A 20360-nucleotide genomic window follows, 5' to 3' on the forward strand; every position below is an offset into this window, starting at 1 on the left:
TGGCCCTGGAACCCTTGGCAATCTGAAACCAAGCAAACACTAACATCAAGGGAGTGGAACACTGGACCCCATAAACACAGCAACCACCCTAACCAAAGAACTCCACACATTTGCAACAGTGTAAGGCGTACAAGTAAACTTTGCAAAATATGAGGCTATGTGTTTCAACACTCCCCCTCATATCCAAAAAGAATTCAGCAACATCACAAAGATAAAACTCTGTGACACCAAGTTCAGATACCTAGGGATACAAATAACCAGAAACCTCAACAAATTACCGTATTTTTCGCCCCATAGGACGCACTCCCCCCCCTCCACCGACCCCTCTCGCTCTCCAGGCTTCCCGCAGATCTCTGCACGGCTTGTGGAGATTTTCCTGCATGCCGAAGGCTGGGCGCGCTGAGCTCAGGGAGCCCAGACTTCGCACGGCTTGTGGAGATTTTCCTGCATGCCGAAGGCCACATGCGCTCAGCGCGCCCAGACTTCGCGCGGCTCTCCGCAAGGTGCGGGAGCCCGGCACTGGGCTCCCACAGCTTGCAGAGAGTTGCCTGTTCTGGGGGCTGGGGGGGAATAATTTCCCCCCCTTTATTTCCCCCCAAAAAAACTAGGTGCGCCTTATGAGACGGTGCGTCCTATAGGGCAAAAAATACGGTATATCTCCACAATTTCAACCCCATATGGCGACAAATTAACAAAGATGTCAGGAAATGGAACAACACCAACTTCACCCTCTCATACAAAATTGTCATCATCAAAATGATCACCCTCCCAAAATTAACCTGCCTATTCCAAACCCTCCTAATCTGGATTTCCTAAACCCAACTTTGCAAATGGCAGAAAAAGTACACTTGTTTTCTCACACAAAAAGCCCAGAATATGCCCCAAACACCTGCACCTCCCCTCAGGAGAATGGGGAATCCCCAACATAAAATTATACTACATCGCCAACCAATTGTGCCACATAATCCCATACATTCTAGAAGATGAGACGAAACAATGGCTACACTTGGAGAGAAACATAATCGAAAACACCCCCCACCACAGCATACCCATTGTCAGGGACCGTGCTGAGGAGGGCTGCACCAAAGAGGAATGGTGAGAAGCCCCCCCTCCTCCTGCTCAGGTTCCTGAATCTTCCCAGGATCAGTGGGACCGTACAGATTTGGAACAGTGGTTTGCAGAGAGACATAGTTCAGAAGACAGAAATTGGAAAGAACTGGGTGGTGAACAGCTAGGAGGAGGAGAACTGGGAGAGAGTGAACAGACTCACTGTCCATCCACTCAGTCCAAGGTCAAGGAGAGCAGATAAGGTGGCAGAACAGAAAGCACAGTGGTTGCAAGATCAGGAAGTGACGGGGATGACTAGGGGGGAAGTGGGTGGAACCCTTAATTGCAAGCACCTTCATCCCTAGGAATAGATTCTTTGTTCTCTCACTGTAATCATTAAAATTTCTAACTGGTAAGAGACTCCTTTTGCTTTGTTCTGCTTCTCTACTGTCAAAGAGGGGTGAGGAAGCAGACACCCTGAAGCCCGACACCCATTCCTCCAAAGTAAACTCAGGAAAGTCACCACAACGCTAAACAGATTCACCAAGACCATGCTTAAATCATGGAAGGGAAAAGTAGGCAAACTGTTCCCAACACCATCCCCACTAATCCCTTTGGCTCATCACCCATTATTTCACCACGCAGCACAAAACTTCCAGATAAAAACCTGGCAAGCCAAAGATCTATATTGCCTAACAGACTTCTACAAAAGAAACAAACCCGTTGCTGGACTTCCGGAGTGGCGCCTTCGGCAATGGCTGCCTCCCTCTGAACTGGAGGGACCAGCTCCGCGCGAAACGGGTCGTATCCGCTACGGCGAAGCGGGGACCCTCTCAAAAATCACAGGCGGATGAAGCCTGTGACCATGGGACTCGGCGGGCACCTTTAGCGCCCCCCCCAACCCGCTAAGGAACCCACCAACGGGCTCCGAAGTGAAGAGGGGGAAGTGGCGCGGTGCTGAGAGTCATCGGCTATTTCCATGGAGCGAAGCTGCATAGCTGTTGCCAGAGAGTGCTGCCTTTTTCCTGGAACAATTGGGACTTTAAAACAACAACCCATGAGTAGTACGGAAATTGGATTCTTTAAATATCTTGAAATTCGGCACTGATCGGGGAAGGTCCAAACAGGAAGTCTGCCTCCCCTTTCTGTAAATAATCTAAAGCAAAGAACCTCCAACTAAGGTCGTGGAGAGCTTTATCTTTTGCAAAAGATTTTAATTCTACTGATTGAGATTACAAGAAAATTTATTTGGAAGCAGGGGAACCTGCGGGAGAACTAAATTTAAAAATTGATGTGCCACCCCCCCCTGGACCTGGGAGTGGGCTGTGAGAGCCGGCGGATGAGCAATTGAACAATTTGACAGCTGTCAAGTTAGCTGTCAAGATACAAAAAGAGGACTTTGTCTCTGCTGCTTATATTGGTTACAAGTTTATGTTTTAAAAGAAGGAAGGACTGCTACAATTTAACGTATGGAACTTTTGGTTTTGTGCTGAAAGGAGTAAAAAGAAACTTAAATCCCCCTAGAGGGAGTCTTGGGACATTGCATTAAGAACCAGCTGAGAAATTGTTTTTTGACCTTGATATGCTTAAGAATGGCAGCTGGTAAGGAAATCCAGTCTGAACTGAACAGGACTTTCTTTCTCTTGGGAAAGCTGCAAGGTCAAATAGGTGTTTTGACTACAAACGTTACAACTTTGGGCACAAGAGCTAGTACTAGCAATGAACTTGATAAGAACTTGGTACAGGAATTCTACTTAACTGAACAAACAGAGAAAATTGAGAAGGAGAATAATGTTGCCTTTGAAGAGAAAAAAGGGGGGGACTCAACCCTGCAGATGCAAAAGGTGAGCTGCAACTTGAGGCTTGACAGGATGGTAACAAGAAGAAACAAATTTCTGAAGATGGAAGCCTAGCCTGAATTGGAAAATGAAAGATGGAGAGACCTCCTTATCTGGAGATCATATGACCCTTGGATTATAAATTGGATTCAGCTGGAAGTTGGAGCTATGGGGACATTTGGAATTCAAAGGAGAATGAAACAAGATGTGGAATACCCTATAGGCCTTATCTTCAAGTACGTAGGGCTGGCTGGAAGAAACGTGGATGCTGCAGGGTGGGAGTCTCCCCGAGATTCAGTCTTGAATATCAAAGACTATCAAAAAGACTGGCAGAGGAGCTATGAGAGAGATTTAAGAGCCTCGGACATAAGCTCACCGGGTTGATGGTCTTATTTTGAGATTTGTTGGGGACTGAAACCGGGAAGGGGGGATGGGTGGAACGAAAAATGGGAATTTAAAGTGTACATAATATAAGTTGCTTTTTTATTTTATTTTGTTTTATCTTACTTTTAGGAGAATTGGAAATTCGTGGAAGGGAATTTTCTTTCCACCTTAGGGAAATGTTTTAAGAACAAGTACCGGTATATAGGTTTGGATGAGAGTTAAGTTTGGATCAAGTAAAAAAGTGGTTTTTAAAAATATGGTAAAATTAAGGTTTTTGTTGATAAGATGTTTGAGAAAGGAATTGGATAAGGATTTGCTGAACCAACAATTTGAATCAGAATACAAAAAAGGGAGGTAGGAGGAGGTCTGGGAAATAAGTTAATGAAAAATAAGTAACAGAAATTTTATGTGTTTTTAATCATTTTTAATTTTGTATGTATGTTATTTTTTCTTTTTTCTCTTATTTTTGTATGTATGTTACATTTTTTTATTATTATTTTTATTGTATTACTATTGGAAACTTTAATAAATATTCTTTAAAAAAAGAAAAAGAAACAAACCCGTTGCTAACTTGGAAGATGTTTAGCAGTGCCAGTTCTGGGGTGGCTTCTAATACCTGTTTAGCTATTTTGCATGCTTCTTGTATGATTGCTGTCCAGAAGAGTTGAATCTCTACCATTTTCGTGAGGTTCCTGGGCATATCAGTGCCAGTTTCCATGGTGTTAGGTACCATGTGTAAGTGAGTTTCAGAGCAAGTTATTTTCTTTTGGCTGAGATGGATTTAAAGGGAGGTTTAGATCACATTCTAATCTAGTGGTTCCCAATTAGCTAATTATTGAGGACCCCCTATTTTTCAAAAGCCAAGCCACGAACCCCCTACTTTTGAAAATGTTGATAATTCTATGGTAATTACCTCTGCAAAGCAATTTTTTGAACAAAATGTGCGGTAGCCCCTAATAAGCAAAGGATCTTAGGTATACTAAAAAAATCAGACTACAGCTGAGCGATATCTGGTTTTCAACATTGTGATATAAAGGTAAAGGTATCCCTGCCCGTCAGGGCCAGTCGTGACCGACTCTAGGGTTGTGCGCTCATCTCGCTCAAGAGGCCGGGAGCCAGCGCTGTCTGAAAACACTTCCGGGTCACGTGGCCAGCGTGACGAAGCTGCATCTGGCAAGCCAGCACCAGCGCCGCACACGGAAACGCCGTTTACCTTCCCGCTAGAAAGCGGTCCCTATTTATCTACTTGCACTTAGGAGTGCTTTCGAACTGCTAGGTGGGCAGGAGCTGGGACCGAACGACGGGAGCTCACCCCGTCACGCGGGGATTCGAACCGCCGACCTTTCGATCAGCAAGTCCTAGGCACTGTGGTTTAACCCACAGCGCCACCCGCAGTCTCCAAACATTGTGATATATCAGCAACTAAACATTGCGATATTCAGATGTCTGAAATTGGAGATCAGGTATGAGGATGAGGGAAGGAGCAGCCACAGAGATCGGATGGGGCGGGGGGGAGGAGAAGCAGAATCACCTCCACTGCATGGTTTGAGTAGGAGGGGATGGAGTGTGCATCAAACCACTGTCATCAAACTGTGATCCACTTTGGCTGCTGCTTTCCTGCTGAGAAAAGCTGCTCCACCTCAGTGCCAGGGGAAGGTAGTGCCACGGTGCCTTGAAGTGAGGCTGATCAGCTGTCCTTGAAGTGAGGCTGATCAGCTGTCCTGTTTTCCCTCAACATGAGGGAAGGATGCAGCATTATCGGCTGCCCTGGTCTCCCCCTCAGTATGAGGCATGAGGGAAGGCAGCTCAGATCAGCAGCGTTATCGGCGAAGAGTGATATATTTCTGCGTACTGCCAAGTTAAAATCATTATTGCAGTGTGATTTCAAAACTGATTTTGGCCAATATATTGAAAAATCGCACAGCGCTAAAACAGAACATAGGATTTGTGATATTACCATGAAAAAATGACAAAAAAATTGGGTGGGGTTAATTTCGTAGTCTGTGTCGTCTTTTTATTATTGCGTCGAGGGGGTTTGTGGGGCTTTGGAGTAGTATTTTGCATATTGTGGATACCATCTCCTTGCTGTATTCCTTTGCTGTTAGAAGAAGGCTTTCAAAGGTGGTCAAGGGCCAAGTGTCAGCTGATTTTACTACTGGATTGTTTAAAAAGGCATGCAATTGGTAGCATGTTAGCCAGGGTGTCCCCTAGTTTGTCTTGTATTTCTTGTGTTATCCCACTAATCCCTTTGGCTCATCACCCACTATTCCACCACGCAGCACAAAACTTGCAGATAAAAACCTGGCAAGCCAAAGGCCTATGTCATTTAGCAGATTTCTACAAAAATAACAAACCCATATTGACATAAGAAATACAAATACCCTAGCTACCACCACCAACTAAAAGACTTCTTAAACAATTCAGTAGTAAAATCAGCAGCCACTAGGCCCTTGACCACCTTTGAAAACTTTCTCCCAATAGCAAAGGGACATGGAAAGGGGATGGCATCTACAATATACAAAATCTTGCTCCAAAACCCCACAAACCCCCTTGACACAATCAAAAACAATGGGAACACGACATAGGCTATGAAATAAACCCTACCCAATGAACTAGAATGTGGTCTAAACATCTCTTTAAATCCATCTCAGCCAAAAGAAGGGAACTCACTCTGAAACGTACCTACAGGTGGTACCTAACAACACGGAAACTGGCGCTGATACACCCAGGAACCTCACCAAAATGCTGGAGAGGCTGTACCTCTATAGGCACGTACCCCCACATGTGATGGGAATGTCCCAAAATCCAACCCTTTTGGACAACAGTCCTACAAGAAATAACCAAATAATTAAACAGGTATTAGAAGTCACCCCAGAACTGACCTTTTTGAACATTTTCCAAGACAATAATACCCACTCACGTTATAAAGAGCTTATAACCCACCTACTCTCAGCAGCCAGAAGCATCATAGCCAGGCACTGGAGGGACCTGTCTGCAGTGAACATGGACCACCCATATCAAACTGTATGGGGAAGAGCCTTACTAGAAAAGCTAACCAATAGACTGAAACTGACACAGGGACAAATAGAGGAGGATGCCTTCATTCTGGTAAAGCCCCCCTTTATCACCCAACAGGACAACAACAAGAACCCACAGATAGCATACAAATCAATATGGCTAACTTGAACCAACAGTTCCCCCCCCCCCCACATACATGCAAACGAATCTCACTACAGCCAACCAAAGACAACCAATCAAACCCAAGGCCACCCCCAATCTCGCTCACTACCAAAGAACTATAACAAGTGACACTGACACAAAGACCCCACACATACGCTAAGCAGGGTGGATAAAAATCAATGATTTAAATAAAATAAAAAATTTTAAAAATGGATTTTTCTAAAATAAAATGCTTTTGGAGGAAAAATCTTTTTAAAGATAGTTTTCTATTTAAGTTGCATTATAGTCCAAAGGCTATTCATCAGGAAATAAGGATTTTTTAAAAAAAAAAAACTTTATTGAGCACAACTTTTTCTAGAAAAAGACAACATTCAAAAAAGAAAGAGTTTTATGTAGACTATATTTTTTTGTATATTCTGTGTGTTTCACACAGTATACTTTATATTTTGTATGTCAGATATTTCGATACTTTGTATCTATAAGTGTGTATCTATCTTGTGGTTTATTTCTTTTTTAGGAAATAAGGATTTTTTAATTATGTAGCATAAGGCATTATATGCAATGTTTAAATTTTTTGATAAATGAATTCCATTAACCCACACTCCATTAATTCCATCTCACACTTTTTAACTGGAAATGTTAGAGCTTGTGATCAGAAAGCAGCAATTGCATAGGAATATAGACCAAATAAGAGAATTAATAATGTTAGTAGGGTAATTAGGTGGTCGTGATAGGCTGTAAACCTTGAAGTGCCCTGCCAATGGGGAGACAAGGGAGGGAACCTGCGCTTCAGGTATAGGGAATATAACCTTATGCTTTGCCAAAGCTGGAGTGTGCCTACTTTGGACACCCGCTCTTGAAAAAACATATTGTATTCAATAAACTCTTTGCTGCTTCACCAATTTTGTTCAGATTGTATTTTAAGGAGCGAGATTAAGGGACTTAGGACTCACTTCTCACATCTTACACCCCCACCCCCAAATGTTCTCCTATGGAGACAGCAGTAGGATGTGTACAGTCGTACCTTGGTTCTCGAACGGCTTAGTTGCTGAACAAATTGGCCCCCAAACGCCGCAAAGCCAGAAGTGTTCTGGTTTGTGAACATTTTTCGGAAGCCGAACGTCCAACGCAGCTTCCGCTTGAGTGCAGGAAGCTCCTGCAGCCAATCAGAAGCTGCGCCTTGGTTTTCAAACCATTTTGGCAGTCGAACAGACTCCCAAAATGGATTAAGTTTGAGAACCAAGGTACCACTGTATGTCAAAAGACTCTTTTTGAGGTGGGGTGGGGGAAAGAGAATACTGTGAACAGAAGCCCACTGACCATCTTTTTCCGCCCCCCACCCTGCAAGCATCTTCCAATAGCAATTAGAGATGGGGGCAAGCTAGCTGGGAAAATGTGCTCCAGGCTACCAGCCTGATTCCATTTACAGGAGAGTATGCCCCATCACGTTTAATAGGACTTACCGGTACTTCCAAGTAAGCATGGTTAGGATTACAACAGGGAAAAAGCACTGTGACCTCGCCCTTCTCTCTATTTTTCCATCTCCTGCCCTCCCTCTCTATACCACCTGGAGAACAGGGTGGGGCTCCATCAAGGAGCTATCCTTCCTTGGAGCTTTTTAAGCAGAGGTTGGAAGGCTTAAGCTGTCATGGCTGCTTTAGCTGAGATTCCTGCATTGCAGGGGGTTGGACTAGATGACCTTTGGGGTCGCTTCCAACTCTAAAATTCTATGATTCTATGAACAGACGTGTTCTGATTTGCCTTTCACACCTAGACGCATATATGGAGAAACTCACTGTTTCTCATGAAATTAACTCCCAAATACTGTGCTTAGGATTGGGATATGTTCAGACACTCTTACTTGGAAGTAAGTGCCACAGAAAGACATCCAAGTGAAGCTGTTCAGGATATGATGCTGTGTAAATCACTTGCAGGGTTCCTCTCTCTTTTTCATGGGCTAATTCTTATTTTGTTTCTGGTGCCCTTCCTTCTTGGGTTAGATGGAAAGGTGGGGGAAGTTCTGCAGCTGACTAATATTATCCCTCTTTGCCTGTATTGATGTGAGATCTTGAGGAAGTGGCTGCTCCTGGCTCTCTCTCCCCCTCCAAGGCTCTGACTTGTCCTCCCTCTTTCCTTCCTTTGTTCTCCTCCCCTTTCCCTCTCTCTTTAAAAAGATTTCAAGGCACTGCTGGCCCAAGAGCAGCTGTTGAGCTCTTCAGAGGGAAAGCAAGTGCTTGCTTGCTTCCATCCCAAGACATGGGAAAGAAGGAAATAAAACTCCACCACGCAGCTGAGGTAAACCGGCACCTGCAGGGACAGCACCCCTCCTCCCTATCTGCTAAAACCCATGGAACTGGCCAGCTCAGCAGCCACAATTATTGCAAGGCCTCAGTAAGAATAGTGGGACATCACATTTAATATTTATTCTATCAATTTCTTCAGCTGCCCTACTGATTTATTTTTAGTACTGTTTCTTGCCAATTTGGGGGGGAGGGAGGCAGGGGTGATGAGTTAAGAATTATTAATTCCTCTACTGCAGAAATGTCATGTCCAGCTACTCCCATTGAGGCATTGCAATAATTGCTATCTGGGTGCAAGTGGCATTTTAATAATTGCTCTGTTCCGCTTGGCTATTGAACTATTTATTTGCCATTGCTCCCTTATTCCATCAGTTGCTCAAAGTGGCACACTCCCTAACAAATACAGTGGTACCTTGGGTTAAGTACTTAATTCGTTCCGGAGGTTTGTTCTTAACCTGAAACTGTTCTTAACCTGAAGCACCACTTTAGCTAATGGGGCCTCCTGCTGCTGCTGCGCCGCCAGAGCACGATTTCTGTTCTCATCCTGAAGCAAAGTTCTTAACCTGAAACACTATTTCTGGGTTAGTGGAGTGTGTAACCTGAAGTGTATGTAACCCAAGGTACCACTGTACCTTAGTAGGTTTTGAGGTTTTTTTAATATTAGACTTACTTAATTTTGCAGCAAGGAGACATCAATTATAGTGTTAATGAAAACAAACTTTTATTATTACATAAGAAATGCCTACACCAGGGTGGTCCACCTTTTCATACCAAGTGGGCTGGAAGAGTACTTCAACACGGAAGTCGTGGGCCACACACTGCCTTGTCACATGAGGGTGGAGCAAAGCCAAAATTTGACTCACACTGACACACACACACACATTGCTGTCATGTTGCCTTCCCAAAACTGGGTAAGTGAGGCGTTGGGCTTTGTTTGGGAAGGAGGTATGAGGGCTCTGACAGGGTTGTGGAATCCTCCCACCTCCTTCCCAAAGCTGCGAAAGTGCCAATTAGGCTTTGGGAAGGAGGATGGAGGACTCAAAGGCCCCGTCAGAGCCCTCACACCTCCTCCCCAAAGCCCAGCACCTCACTTACCCAGCTTTGGGAAGGCAGCACAAGGGCTGGGTGGCAGGTATCAAATGCTGCTGAGGGCCATCAAAAAAAGGCCTCAAGGGTCATGTGCACCGTGGCCTACACCATCTCCAGACAGAATATGCAAGCTGAACTGGAAAAACAGCAAGTGTCATCCTGGCCAGATTCAAAAGCACTTTCCAGTGACAGATCCACTGAGACCAGCCAGCTCATTTAAGAGGCCAAAGCAACAGAGGACACAGTAAGGCCAGAAGGATAAGAGCAAAAGCAATTTTGGAACGTCAAACACAAAACTTAGTGTTAGTGCCCATTACTTGCTGCCATTATACCGGTGCTAAAACCCAGGCTTCACAACCAGCTTCTAAATAATCTTTCCCCCTACACTCCTTAGTTCAGCAGTTATCAACCAGGGAACTGCAGCTCCCTGGGGGGCCTTGAACAATTGTCAGGGGAGCCACAGGCAGCCCCAGCCTCCCTACCTCCCTCTTGCCTGGCGAGCAGCTTGGAAAAACTCCTGCACAGGGGCCATATCATCACACAGGGAGAGGGAAAATGCACACTTGTGGTATCTTTAGTAGACATCATAGAGAAGAGGATGGAGAACTCAACATGTGGATGCCATTTGGCAGGGAGGCCCCACATTGTTCTTCAGCTTTAGAACTACCTTCCCACTTGTGAGGCATGTGGAAAAAAACCTGAAGCTTCCTTTTGGTGGTGGTAGAAATACAGAACCTTTGATATTTATACAAGTGCCTAATGCAGTATTGATGCTGCACAGGATTGGAATTGAATATGCTTCTGTATGCAGACTCAGTCTAACAAAATGGGGGGGGGCACCTTGTAAATATGAACAGAAAATCTTGATAGGGGTTTGAAACAATGGGAAGAGGCAGCAGAGACACAAAATTTGGGGTGTGAGCCATCTGTTTATTTTATTAGTAGTGCAAGTATGCTTGTTCACATGCCCCAATAAGTGTGCCAAGAGGACTGTCACCTGAGGGATTTATATAACCTACCTTTCCATCAAACCTACTAGCCACAACAGCAGCCAGAGAGCTCTGTACCTTCCAGGACATGAGAAGCAAGAGCTGAGAAAGCTGAGGAAGATTTTCAGATCTCCTTTCCCCTAACTTGATGGCCTCCAGATGATGTTGAACTAACTCCCATCAGTCCCTAAGCAGCAGGGCCATCTGACAGATGATGGGCGCTGTAGTCCACCAGCCCCAGCAGCCTTTCTCAACCTGTGGGTCCCCAGATGCTGTTGAACTACAACTCCCATCACCCCTAGCTAGCAAGGCCAGAGCTCAGGGATGATGGGAGTTGTAGTCCAACAACATCTGAGGACCCACAGCTTGAGAACCACTGCGAGGGTGCCAGGTACAGCCTAGTCCCACTTTGAAGAGGCAGAGGGAAAGAATTGGTGATATCTGCACACCCTTCCTCAAAAGTAGTGTGTTAATAAAGGTAGCAAACCGCCCACACTTAAACGGTAGAACGACCAAGCCCATCTATCCCGCCCCCAGCCTGCGTCGCAGGGCGGGCTGAGGGGAGGCGTCACGTGGTGGAGGAGGTGGGCAGGCCTCTCCCTCGCTTCCACCTTCTCTTCGCCTCCCTCCCCGCTCCCACGCCCCGCCTCCATCTCAGCAGCGTCTTCAGCCTCTCGCTCGCTTCCATACAAAAGCAAAATGTCCGCCATTTTCACAGCTGTGCCCCCGGGGCTCCTGCGCCCGACCAGGGCAGCACTTGGGGAGGGAGAGCGGAGAAGGAACCGGGAGGGAGGTTGAGGAGAGGAACGGGAAAACAAATGCGGAGTCAGGGGGGATCCTTCCCCACCCCACCAGCGCTTATACTTACCTTGATGCAATAATGCGGTTCGTCGAAGGTGACCAGCATGTACCTGTCGCTGCGGCTAGCCGGGTCGCGGGCCCGAACCTAAGAAGGAGGAAGAGAAAAAGTTTAGATATAAATATATACACACATACACTACACACTATACACACTACTATATTCTGTGCGTGTGCGAGCGCGCGTATTTCGGAAGAACGTCCCAGGCGAAGGGGCCGGAATTGATGGAGGCGCGCGGGGGGGGGGGGGTTACAGGGAGGGAGAAAAGCACGGCCAGGCTGGACCCTACCTTCATGAAAAGCTCGACTGCGCCCTTAGCGATATCCAGGTAGCTGGTGCCCAGATACGTCCTCTGGTTCATGGAGGCGGACGTGTCTATGAGAAAGAGGAGGATCGGCATGGTTCGGACGACCCCTATGGCAGGCAGCGACGACGCCGGGACAGGCAGTATCAGCCCGCTCCGTCCTATTCCGTACCGGTGCCCGGTCCCGCCAGCTGAGCCGCGTCCCGGCTCTGCCTTCTCTGGTCCTCCTCCCCGGCTGACTGGCTGCTCGCTTCCGCCAACGTTCCCTCAGCTGCCGCTGCGTGTACGTCTAGCCTTGCTCAAGCTGCCGGGTTTACTGAAAAGAATCTCAAATTCTGTTGCCTGAGCTGCTACGCTGCAGCAGCCACTTCCGGCTAGGACAGGATGTGATCAAAAGTTGAACGCCATTGGCGGGACTGGGTAAAGGGCGGATCCAGATGATTTTAAACGGATCCTCAGGAATTCATATGATTTTTTCATTCATATTAAATAAAACCACAATGATACTGTCTTTGTCTGTAGGCAGCATAAAAAATCATGCATCCACTGTTTCGTGGGGCCACAATGACGGAAAAACATGGTTATAAGCACTCTGCCGCCCAATCACCGCCTTGCTCAAGTCCCGTATTCCCGCCTCGCTTTACTTCTGCTCAGTCTAATCATATCGCGCAGCCGCAGTGTGTGAGCAAGGCATTTCCTAGATAACTCGGAAGTCTCGTCTCTAGAATGAGAAGAATTATAGATTTCTAAGTCTATGCAGAGTCCGTAAGGAGACCGAGAAGCGGGAAGCAGAGCCGGAAGTGGCTCCGAGGTTCTTCCTAATACTGGTCTAAAATTTACTCTTTCCGGTCAGAGGCGGGACAGAAGGAGAGCGGGGCCACCTCCTAGGATGAGTATTTTCTGTTGCGGAGTGGGATGGGCCACTCCGACCGGAAATGCCTGGAGGGAGCGAGGCAAAGCCCCAGAACAGGAGAACGGGCTGGCGGTGTGAGGGTTGGGAAGGAGTGAGAGAGCGCAGCTGACTGCCTCGGAGACTCCTGCCCGGAGAAGCAGGTAAGGGGCGGTGGTGAAGGGGGAGTACAAAAAAATCATCATCATAACAACAACAGTTAATTATCATGAATTATTGTTGTGGGGTGCTGGTACTTCTATTTTTTTATAAGATATTTATTAAAGTTTTTAAAAGTACAAAAAGGAAAAAAAAAATCCATTTAAACAAGAAAAGATAAAATACAGAAAAGAAAAAGATAAAAATCAAAAGGAAAAAACAAAAAATTGAAATCCATTAAGGAAGTAAAAAAAGAAAAAAGATACAGCAAATCTTTCCATTACTTTCCTTTCATTGACTTATTTCCCTGACCTCCTCACACCTCCCTTTTTTGTATTCTAAGTCAATTTTCCATTTCAGCAAATCCTTTCCCCCTTTTCAAATTTTTGTCCTGAAAATTTATCTTGGTATTAATATAAGTTTACTTTCCCTCCTTTCAGCAATTAACAGTCTATTTTTCTTAAATCTTTGTTACATTTCTGCTAAAATCACATAAATCCATTCCAACGTCATTCTAACATTCATTAATCTTACAATACTTATGTAAATAGTCTTTAGATTTCTTCGAATCTTCCTCCATTGACTCTTCTCCCTGGTCTCGGATTCTGCCAGTCATTTCCGCCAGTTCCATATACAGTGGTGCCTCGCAAGACGAAATTAATTCATTCCGCAAGTCTTTTCGTCTTGCGAAGCACGGTTTCCCATAGGAATGCATTGAAAATCAATCAATGCGTTCCTATGGAAACCGCCTTCAGACCAGGTCCGGGGACAGTCTGTCCCCCGACCTCTTCTGAAGGCCGGCGGGGGGGCGAAAATCGCTGTCCCGGGGCGATCTTAAAATGCTGGCAGGCGGCAGCGGAAGCTTCGCTGCCGTCCCCCAGCATTTTATAAACCCCGGGACAGCGGAGGACTTCTCTGCTGTCCGGGGCGATCTTAAAATGCTGGCGGGCGGCAGCGCTGCCGCCCGCCAGCATTTTAAAATCGCCCCGGGACAGCGGACGAATTCTCCGCTGTCCCGGGGCGATTTAAAAGCCCCCGGGAAGGCAGGCAGGGGGGACAAAGACTTTTGCCCCCCGCCAGCCTTCAGAAGAGGTCCTGGACCTCCCACCGCAAGCCCCGGGAACAGAGGAGAAGTGCTGCGCACCTTCCCCTCTGTTCCTGGACCTGTCCTGAAGGCTTGCGGTGGGAGGAGGGCTTTCCTCCCCACCGCCAACATTCAGAATGCTGTTCTGAATGTTGGCGGTGGGGAGGAAAAACCCTCCTCCCACCGCAAGCCCCGGGAACAGAGGAGAAGCCCTTTGCGCCTTGTCCTCTGTTCCCAGACCTCCCACCGCAAGCCTTAGGACAGGTCCGGGAACAGAGGAGAAGGCGCGCTGCGCTTCCCCGCTGTCCCCCGAGATTCCCCTATGGGCTTTCGTCTTGCGAAGCAAGCCCATAGGGAAATTCGTCTTGAGTAGTTGAGTAGTTGCATTTGTGCTTTTTTCTTCAAATGCACTTGTTTTGTTTTTTCTTTCTTATTTTTCCTGTATGTGTGTGACAAATGAAACTCAAAAAAAAAGATTTTTTTTTAAAAAAAATTCTTATTCAACTTAAATCCCGCTACTTGTCCAAATTGTTGAATCAATTCCAGTACTCTTTTAGTACTAGATTCTGGCTCCTGTAGTGTCAATACCAAATCATCAGCAAATGCTTTCAGTTTGTAGTGTTTAGCTCCAACTTGTATACCCTTAACTGTTTGGTCCCTTCTAATCATCTTTAAAAGAACCCCCAGGACCGATATAAAAAGCAATGGAGAGATTGGGCAACCTTGTCGTGTTCCTTTCTCTATCTTAAATTCTTCTGTCACTACATTATTCACAATTAATTTAGCCTTTTGTTCTGAATAAATTGCCCCTATACTGTTTTCAAACCCTTGACCAACCCCCATCCCCTGTAGGATTTTCTTCATAAAACTCCAGGAAATATTATCAAAGGCTTTCTCCGCATCCACAAAAATCAAAACTGCTTTAGTATTAATATTCACTTGTAACTTTTCTAAGATGTTAATTATGTTCCTCGTGTTGTCAGATAAGTGTCTACTCGGGAGAAAGCCAGCTTGGTCTTTATGAATTAGCCAAAATGTCTGCAAAATGTCTCTTAGCTGCAAAATGTCTCATATGAATTAGCCAAAATGTCTGCAAAATGTCTCTCATGAATTAGCCAAAATGTCTGCAAAATGTCTCTTAGCCAAAATGTCTGCAAAAATTTTATAATCCACATTAAGCGAAGTAAAAGTGTAATATAAGCTTCCTTCCACGACTCTGGTGCCTTTTCCCCTTCCAATATTCCATTACACACTTCCTTTAAAGGCTGTATTATCCATTCTTTCAAAGTTCTGTAGTATCCTGAAGTCAAACCGTCCGGTCCTGGGGATTTACCCAATTGCATATTCTGGATGGCCCCTTCTATCTCTTGCTCCGTTATTTTGTAATTCAACATTAACTTATTTTCTTGAGAGATTTTTTATAGTCCATTTATTTTCAAAAAACTGTCTATATCCATTTGTTTCTGAGTTTCCTGTGTATATAGTTGTTTAAAATACCTCTGAAAACATTTTCTAATCTCCACTGGATTCTGTATATTTTCCCCTTCTACTTCCAAATTTGTGATAGTGTTAAGTTTCTGTCTTTTTTTCATTTGCCAAGCCAGTAGTTTTCCACATTTGTTTGCCGATTCAAATGTCTTTTGTCTCATCTGTTTAATTTTCCATTCTATTTCCTGATTTATCATTTTCATATATTGTACTTGATGTAGCTTTATCTCTTTCAGAATCTCCTGCGATTTTGGCTTCGCTCTCAGTTTCTTCTCTCCTTCCTTTATTTTCTCCAGGATCTTATCTTTTTTCTCATTTTGGGCTCTCTTTTGGATCGCATTCTGTTGTATTAAAAATCCTCTCATGACCGCTTTACTAGCGTCCCAAATTACTCTTTTTTCTACAGTGGTATTCATATTTATCTCAAAATAGTCTCTCAAAGTTTTTTGGGCCTTCTTAGTCACTTCTTCGTTCCTAAACAATGTGTCATTCATCCTCCATCTGAAGGAGCCAGTTGGTGTTAATTTCAATTCCATCTTTACAGCATTATGTTCGGAGCACATTTTAGGGCATATTTCCGCCTTTCTAGTCTTTGGAACCAGCCCTCTAGTTACCCAAATTTGGTCAATTCTTGTTGTCTGGGGTTCAGGAGCAGAGGCACAGGGGAAGGAGGAAGTGGAGAGCGAAGGGGAACAATCCGAAGGCAGTGTAGGTGAGGATGACAGTGGGACAAGAGATTCCATGAGTCTGTCCAGTGATTCGGAAGATTCCCAGAAGGGGGCACCTATAGCCAGAGCAAGGGGGGTCCCAGGGGGGACGCACCAGAAGCAAGGGACCAGCGGTGACTCTCAAAGCAGCAGCTGGAGATCGGGACCAGCTTCCCCACCGGAGCGTAGCGGGGGGGAAGGGTCCCACGTGTCAGGGCCGGCTTCTCCTTCAGGGGAAAGAGAAGATGAGTCAGGACTGACCACGCCCCTATCGCTGAGTGAGGGAACAGAGGGGAAGTCAGAGCCAGCTAGCCCCCCCGAAGGGGGAAGCAGTGAAAGGAGCAGCGTAATGGTCAGGAGGAAGGTTACCGGCTGGGCGCGCGGGACAGCCGGGAGCGCAGACTGGGAGCCAGGTCCTAAAGCACGCCGGAGGGAGGGGGAAGAATCCGCGGACTCAGCATCAGAAGAGTCCAGAAAGGGCAGCACCCCAGCGGGCAGAAGGACCCAGAGGAGAAAGGAGCAAAGGAGGAGGTGGAGCAAGGCTAGGGTCTTGAACTGGTGTCTGGGGGGAGGAGATTCAGACGGAGCTTCAGCGGTCTAGCGTTGAGACGTAGAGCTGCGCGCCGCGGCTTTGGAATCGAAACTGAACCTTAATAAAGACTTTTGTATATAACAAGAACTGGTGTTGGTCCTCTGTGAGCTGGGACCTTGGGCAGCTCTGACACTTGTCCATGTCATTTTGGCCTCAGAGAAGAAGGTTCCCTCTCTTCCCATAGGGTTTTTAATTCTCCAAATATTAACTAAGTCCATATTGTCAGTCATATAAAAAAAAGTCTTTGGCAATCTACCATCCTTAGTGACTACCTGTCTCTGTGCTTTGTCCATATTTGTAGACACCACTCCATTCATATCCCCCATCAAAATCATATTGTAGTCCATATAATCCATCAGAGTCTCATGTAACTTCTTAAAAAATTCCGATTTCCCCTCATTTGGTGCATAGATACCTAGTATCAAAAACTTCTCTCCTTGCGTTTGGATTTCAGTTGCTACAAATCTTCCTTGATCATCTTTAAAAATAAATTTCGGACATAGGCTCTCCTTTGCGTAAAGTACTACTCCTCTTTTTTTTACTTTGTCTGATGAAATAAATTCCTGTCCCAATCTTTTATTTACCAATATTTTCCTATGTAGCCTTATCACATGTGTTTCTTGTAAGCAAATCAAGTCCAATTGTTCCTTTTTTAATACATGAAAGACTCTTCGTCTTTTTTCGGGGGAGTTCATCCCATTAATATTCCAGCTTAATATTTGCAGTGCCATGATGTAGTTACTTTAAATCTCCTCCAACTGCGCCAGTGCTTGTTCTTGCTCTGACGGTGGTGTTGGTATCCCTTTCGCTGGGTAATCCAATCCAAAATTTAGCTTTGCTAAGTCCAGTATGGGTGATATTTTGTCCAGTACTCTTTGCTCTAGTACTCTATCTGGTGATCTTCTGTCCGATGCTCCTGGTTCTTTTCCAAGTCCGTTCTGTAGATCCTCTTCGTGGGTGCTCAAAAATTTGTCTTTATCTTCAATTGATCTTATTTTTATTTTCCTTCCTTTAAAGCTGAAGGATAGGCCTTGAGGAAATTCCCACCTAAAGATGATACTGTTCCTTCTCAGCAGAGCAACCAAATCTCCGTAATTGGACCTAAGGTCCAAAAGATATTTCGGGATATCTTTAAATATTTCCACTCTTGACTGCAATTGTAGGGGTTCTAGGGGTTGCTCGTGCGTAAGTTGCTGCCACTCCTGGCTAGGTTACCTGGTTGAAACCTTTCTGTCTGGACAGCCCTTCACTTCGTGGCTGTCTCAGTCGCTGGCAGAATCCGTCAGTGGGCGTTTCTTGAACTTCTTCCAGCAAAGAAGTTCTTTGACGCCAAGTCTCCTCCTACTCTCCCTGCGCAGAAGTCTTCTGCGCAGGGAGGGTGTGGGCAGCGGAGGACCCGTGCTCTCCCCGCTGGTCTCCGGTGAAGAGTCCTGGAGCCTCCTCTCCGATTCCCCCATCTGCCCCCTCCTCCACTGGTGTTACACTGATTTCCTTCCCCAGCAGATGGGCTGCCTCTCTACCTACTGGGACCCTCTCCGGCATCCCTCTGGAGCCTTCCCTCCACCTCTAGCTCCGATAGCAGTTCCCTGACATCCACCTCCCCCCCCCCCGGACCCCCTCCACCCCCGGCCCGATCTTCTGATCCAACCTCGTCCCTTTCCTTGGCCGACGATGCGGGGAATCCCCTGAAGGAGCTGTCGCCATCCTCTGAGGATTCAAAACCCGCTTCCCACCCACTCCAATCTCTTCCCGCGGGGTGGGCCTCCCAGTCTGATTCTTCTCCCTCTGATGCCTCCCCTCCCTCCTCTTCGGAGGCAGGAAAACCCACAAAGTTCTCTTCGTCATCTGTAGTTCCAAATTCTTCCTCCCAGAATCTCGCTAGTGGTTTTGGTTTATCTGGGAACAGGCTGTGGAATTCTTCCACCAGATACCCGTCATTGATCGCCTCAGCGGGGACCCACGTGTTTTCTGACCTGGGTTCTCCCTCCCAAGCTACCAATAAATAAATCTTTTAGATTTAGGGGAGCTAGTCTCAAACGTTTGTTGGGGGAGACCTAGGTTTTTTTGGGAGGATTTATTTGTCCTGTCTTCATGCTTTTTATGATGGAGGACCACTGTAGTCACCCCCAACGACACGTTCTCAAGATGGAGGGTGAGGGTACAGCTGCAGTCGCCTGCGGTTCCTGCGCAATGTTTGCCATCTTGCCAAAGGTTGCAGGCATCTTTACCTGCAGCAATTGCATGTTGATTGCCCTCTTAAAAGACAAAGTCCAGCAACTGGAGGAACGTGTAGCTATGCTCCAAAGAATTAGAGAGCTGGAGCTCTTCTTGGAAGCGACAGAGCACGCCGTCTCCACCAAGGAGAAGACAGGGGACTCCCCTGAGAAGGAGGCTAGTTCACCAACACAGGAGCCAGATATATGGAGAAACATGATTCAAAGAAGTAGGAGGCCCAGGGTTCGTTCTGATTGTTTAGAAATACACAATCACTTTGAGGTCCTCTCCCCTAGCATGGAAGACGAAGAGCAGACTCCATTTGAGGATCTCTCCCTCATTACAGTCGATCAGGTATATGAAGACGAGCAGCAAACTCAGTCCTCAGGGAATGTGCAGGCGACCTTGGAATGGACAGCTCACGGAAGAACCCCGACCAGGAGGCGTGTAGCGGTGATAGGGGATTCCCTACTGAGGGGAACAAAAGCAGTGATCTGTGGGCCTGACAAGATGTCTAGGGAAGTGTGCTGTCTCCCAGGGGCTAAGATCCAAGATGTAACTGAACGACTGCAAGGAATCATAAATCCCACTGACAAATACCCCTTCCTCTTGGTTCATGTGGGAACCAATGACACTGCAAGCAATAGCCTCCAGAAGATCAAAAGAGACTACGAGGCTCTGGGCAGGAAATTGAAGCAATTAAATGCACAAATTGTCATCTCATCTGTCCTCCCAGTTGAACGACGTGGCCCAGGGAGAGAGGGGGAAATAGTGGAAGTGAACAACTGGCTTCGCAAATGGTGTAAACAGGAACGGTTTGGATTCTTAGATCACGGACTGCAGTTTCTTGAAGATGGACTTCTGGCAAGCGATGGGCTGCACCTCACAACGGTTGGGAGGAATGTTTTTGCAAAAAATCCCAGAAACCTCATCAGGAGGGCTTTAAACTGACTAATGTGGGGGAGGGAGACAGTGCTCCTGAAGGTAGCAGTCTTATCAATTGATGAAGATGATCATCCAAATGTCATAGACCAAATGGAGCAAACAGCACGCAGACCTAGTGGTGGGAGGAAAAAATCCTTAAATAAGAGACACAGGGGAATGATTAATGGACTTCAATGTCTGTGCACTAATGCGCAAAGCATGGGAAATAAACAAGATGAGCTTGAGCTCTTGGTACAGCAAACTAAATATGACATAATAGGCATCACTGAAACCTGGTGGGATAAGTCCCACG

At 46.1% G+C, this 20360-nt stretch overlaps 1 protein-coding gene across 5 annotated transcripts in view; it reads right to left on the reverse strand.

The window, feature by feature from the left end:
* Nucleotides 1-12733, reverse strand: part of LOC309361311 (integrator complex subunit 6-like) — a 112111-nt gene extending 99378 nt beyond the window's left edge. For 3 of the 5 annotated variants that reach the window (XR_014164414.1, XM_081896201.1, XM_081896199.1), the window contains exons 1-2: nucleotides 11976-12522; nucleotides 11696-11773 (exon numbers count right to left, since the gene is read on the reverse strand). Coding sequence is in view for 3 of the 5 variants with exons in the window: in XM_081896201.1 (XP_081752327.1) it covers nucleotides 11696-11773; nucleotides 11976-12086 (189 nt within the window). In the remaining 2 variants the exon portion in view is untranslated. Of the gene's footprint in view, nucleotides 1-11695; nucleotides 11774-11975 lie in introns of all 5 variants that reach the window. The other 2 variants (XR_014164415.1, XM_081896200.1) reach the window with 2 other exon arrangements.
* Nucleotides 12734-20360: the final 7627 nt, after the last annotated feature.

The sequence above is a fragment of the Podarcis melisellensis genome, assembly GCF_964234715.1.
Source record: "Podarcis melisellensis genome assembly, chromosome: W".
Taxonomy (NCBI): domain Eukaryota; kingdom Metazoa; phylum Chordata; class Lepidosauria; order Squamata; family Lacertidae; genus Podarcis; species Podarcis melisellensis.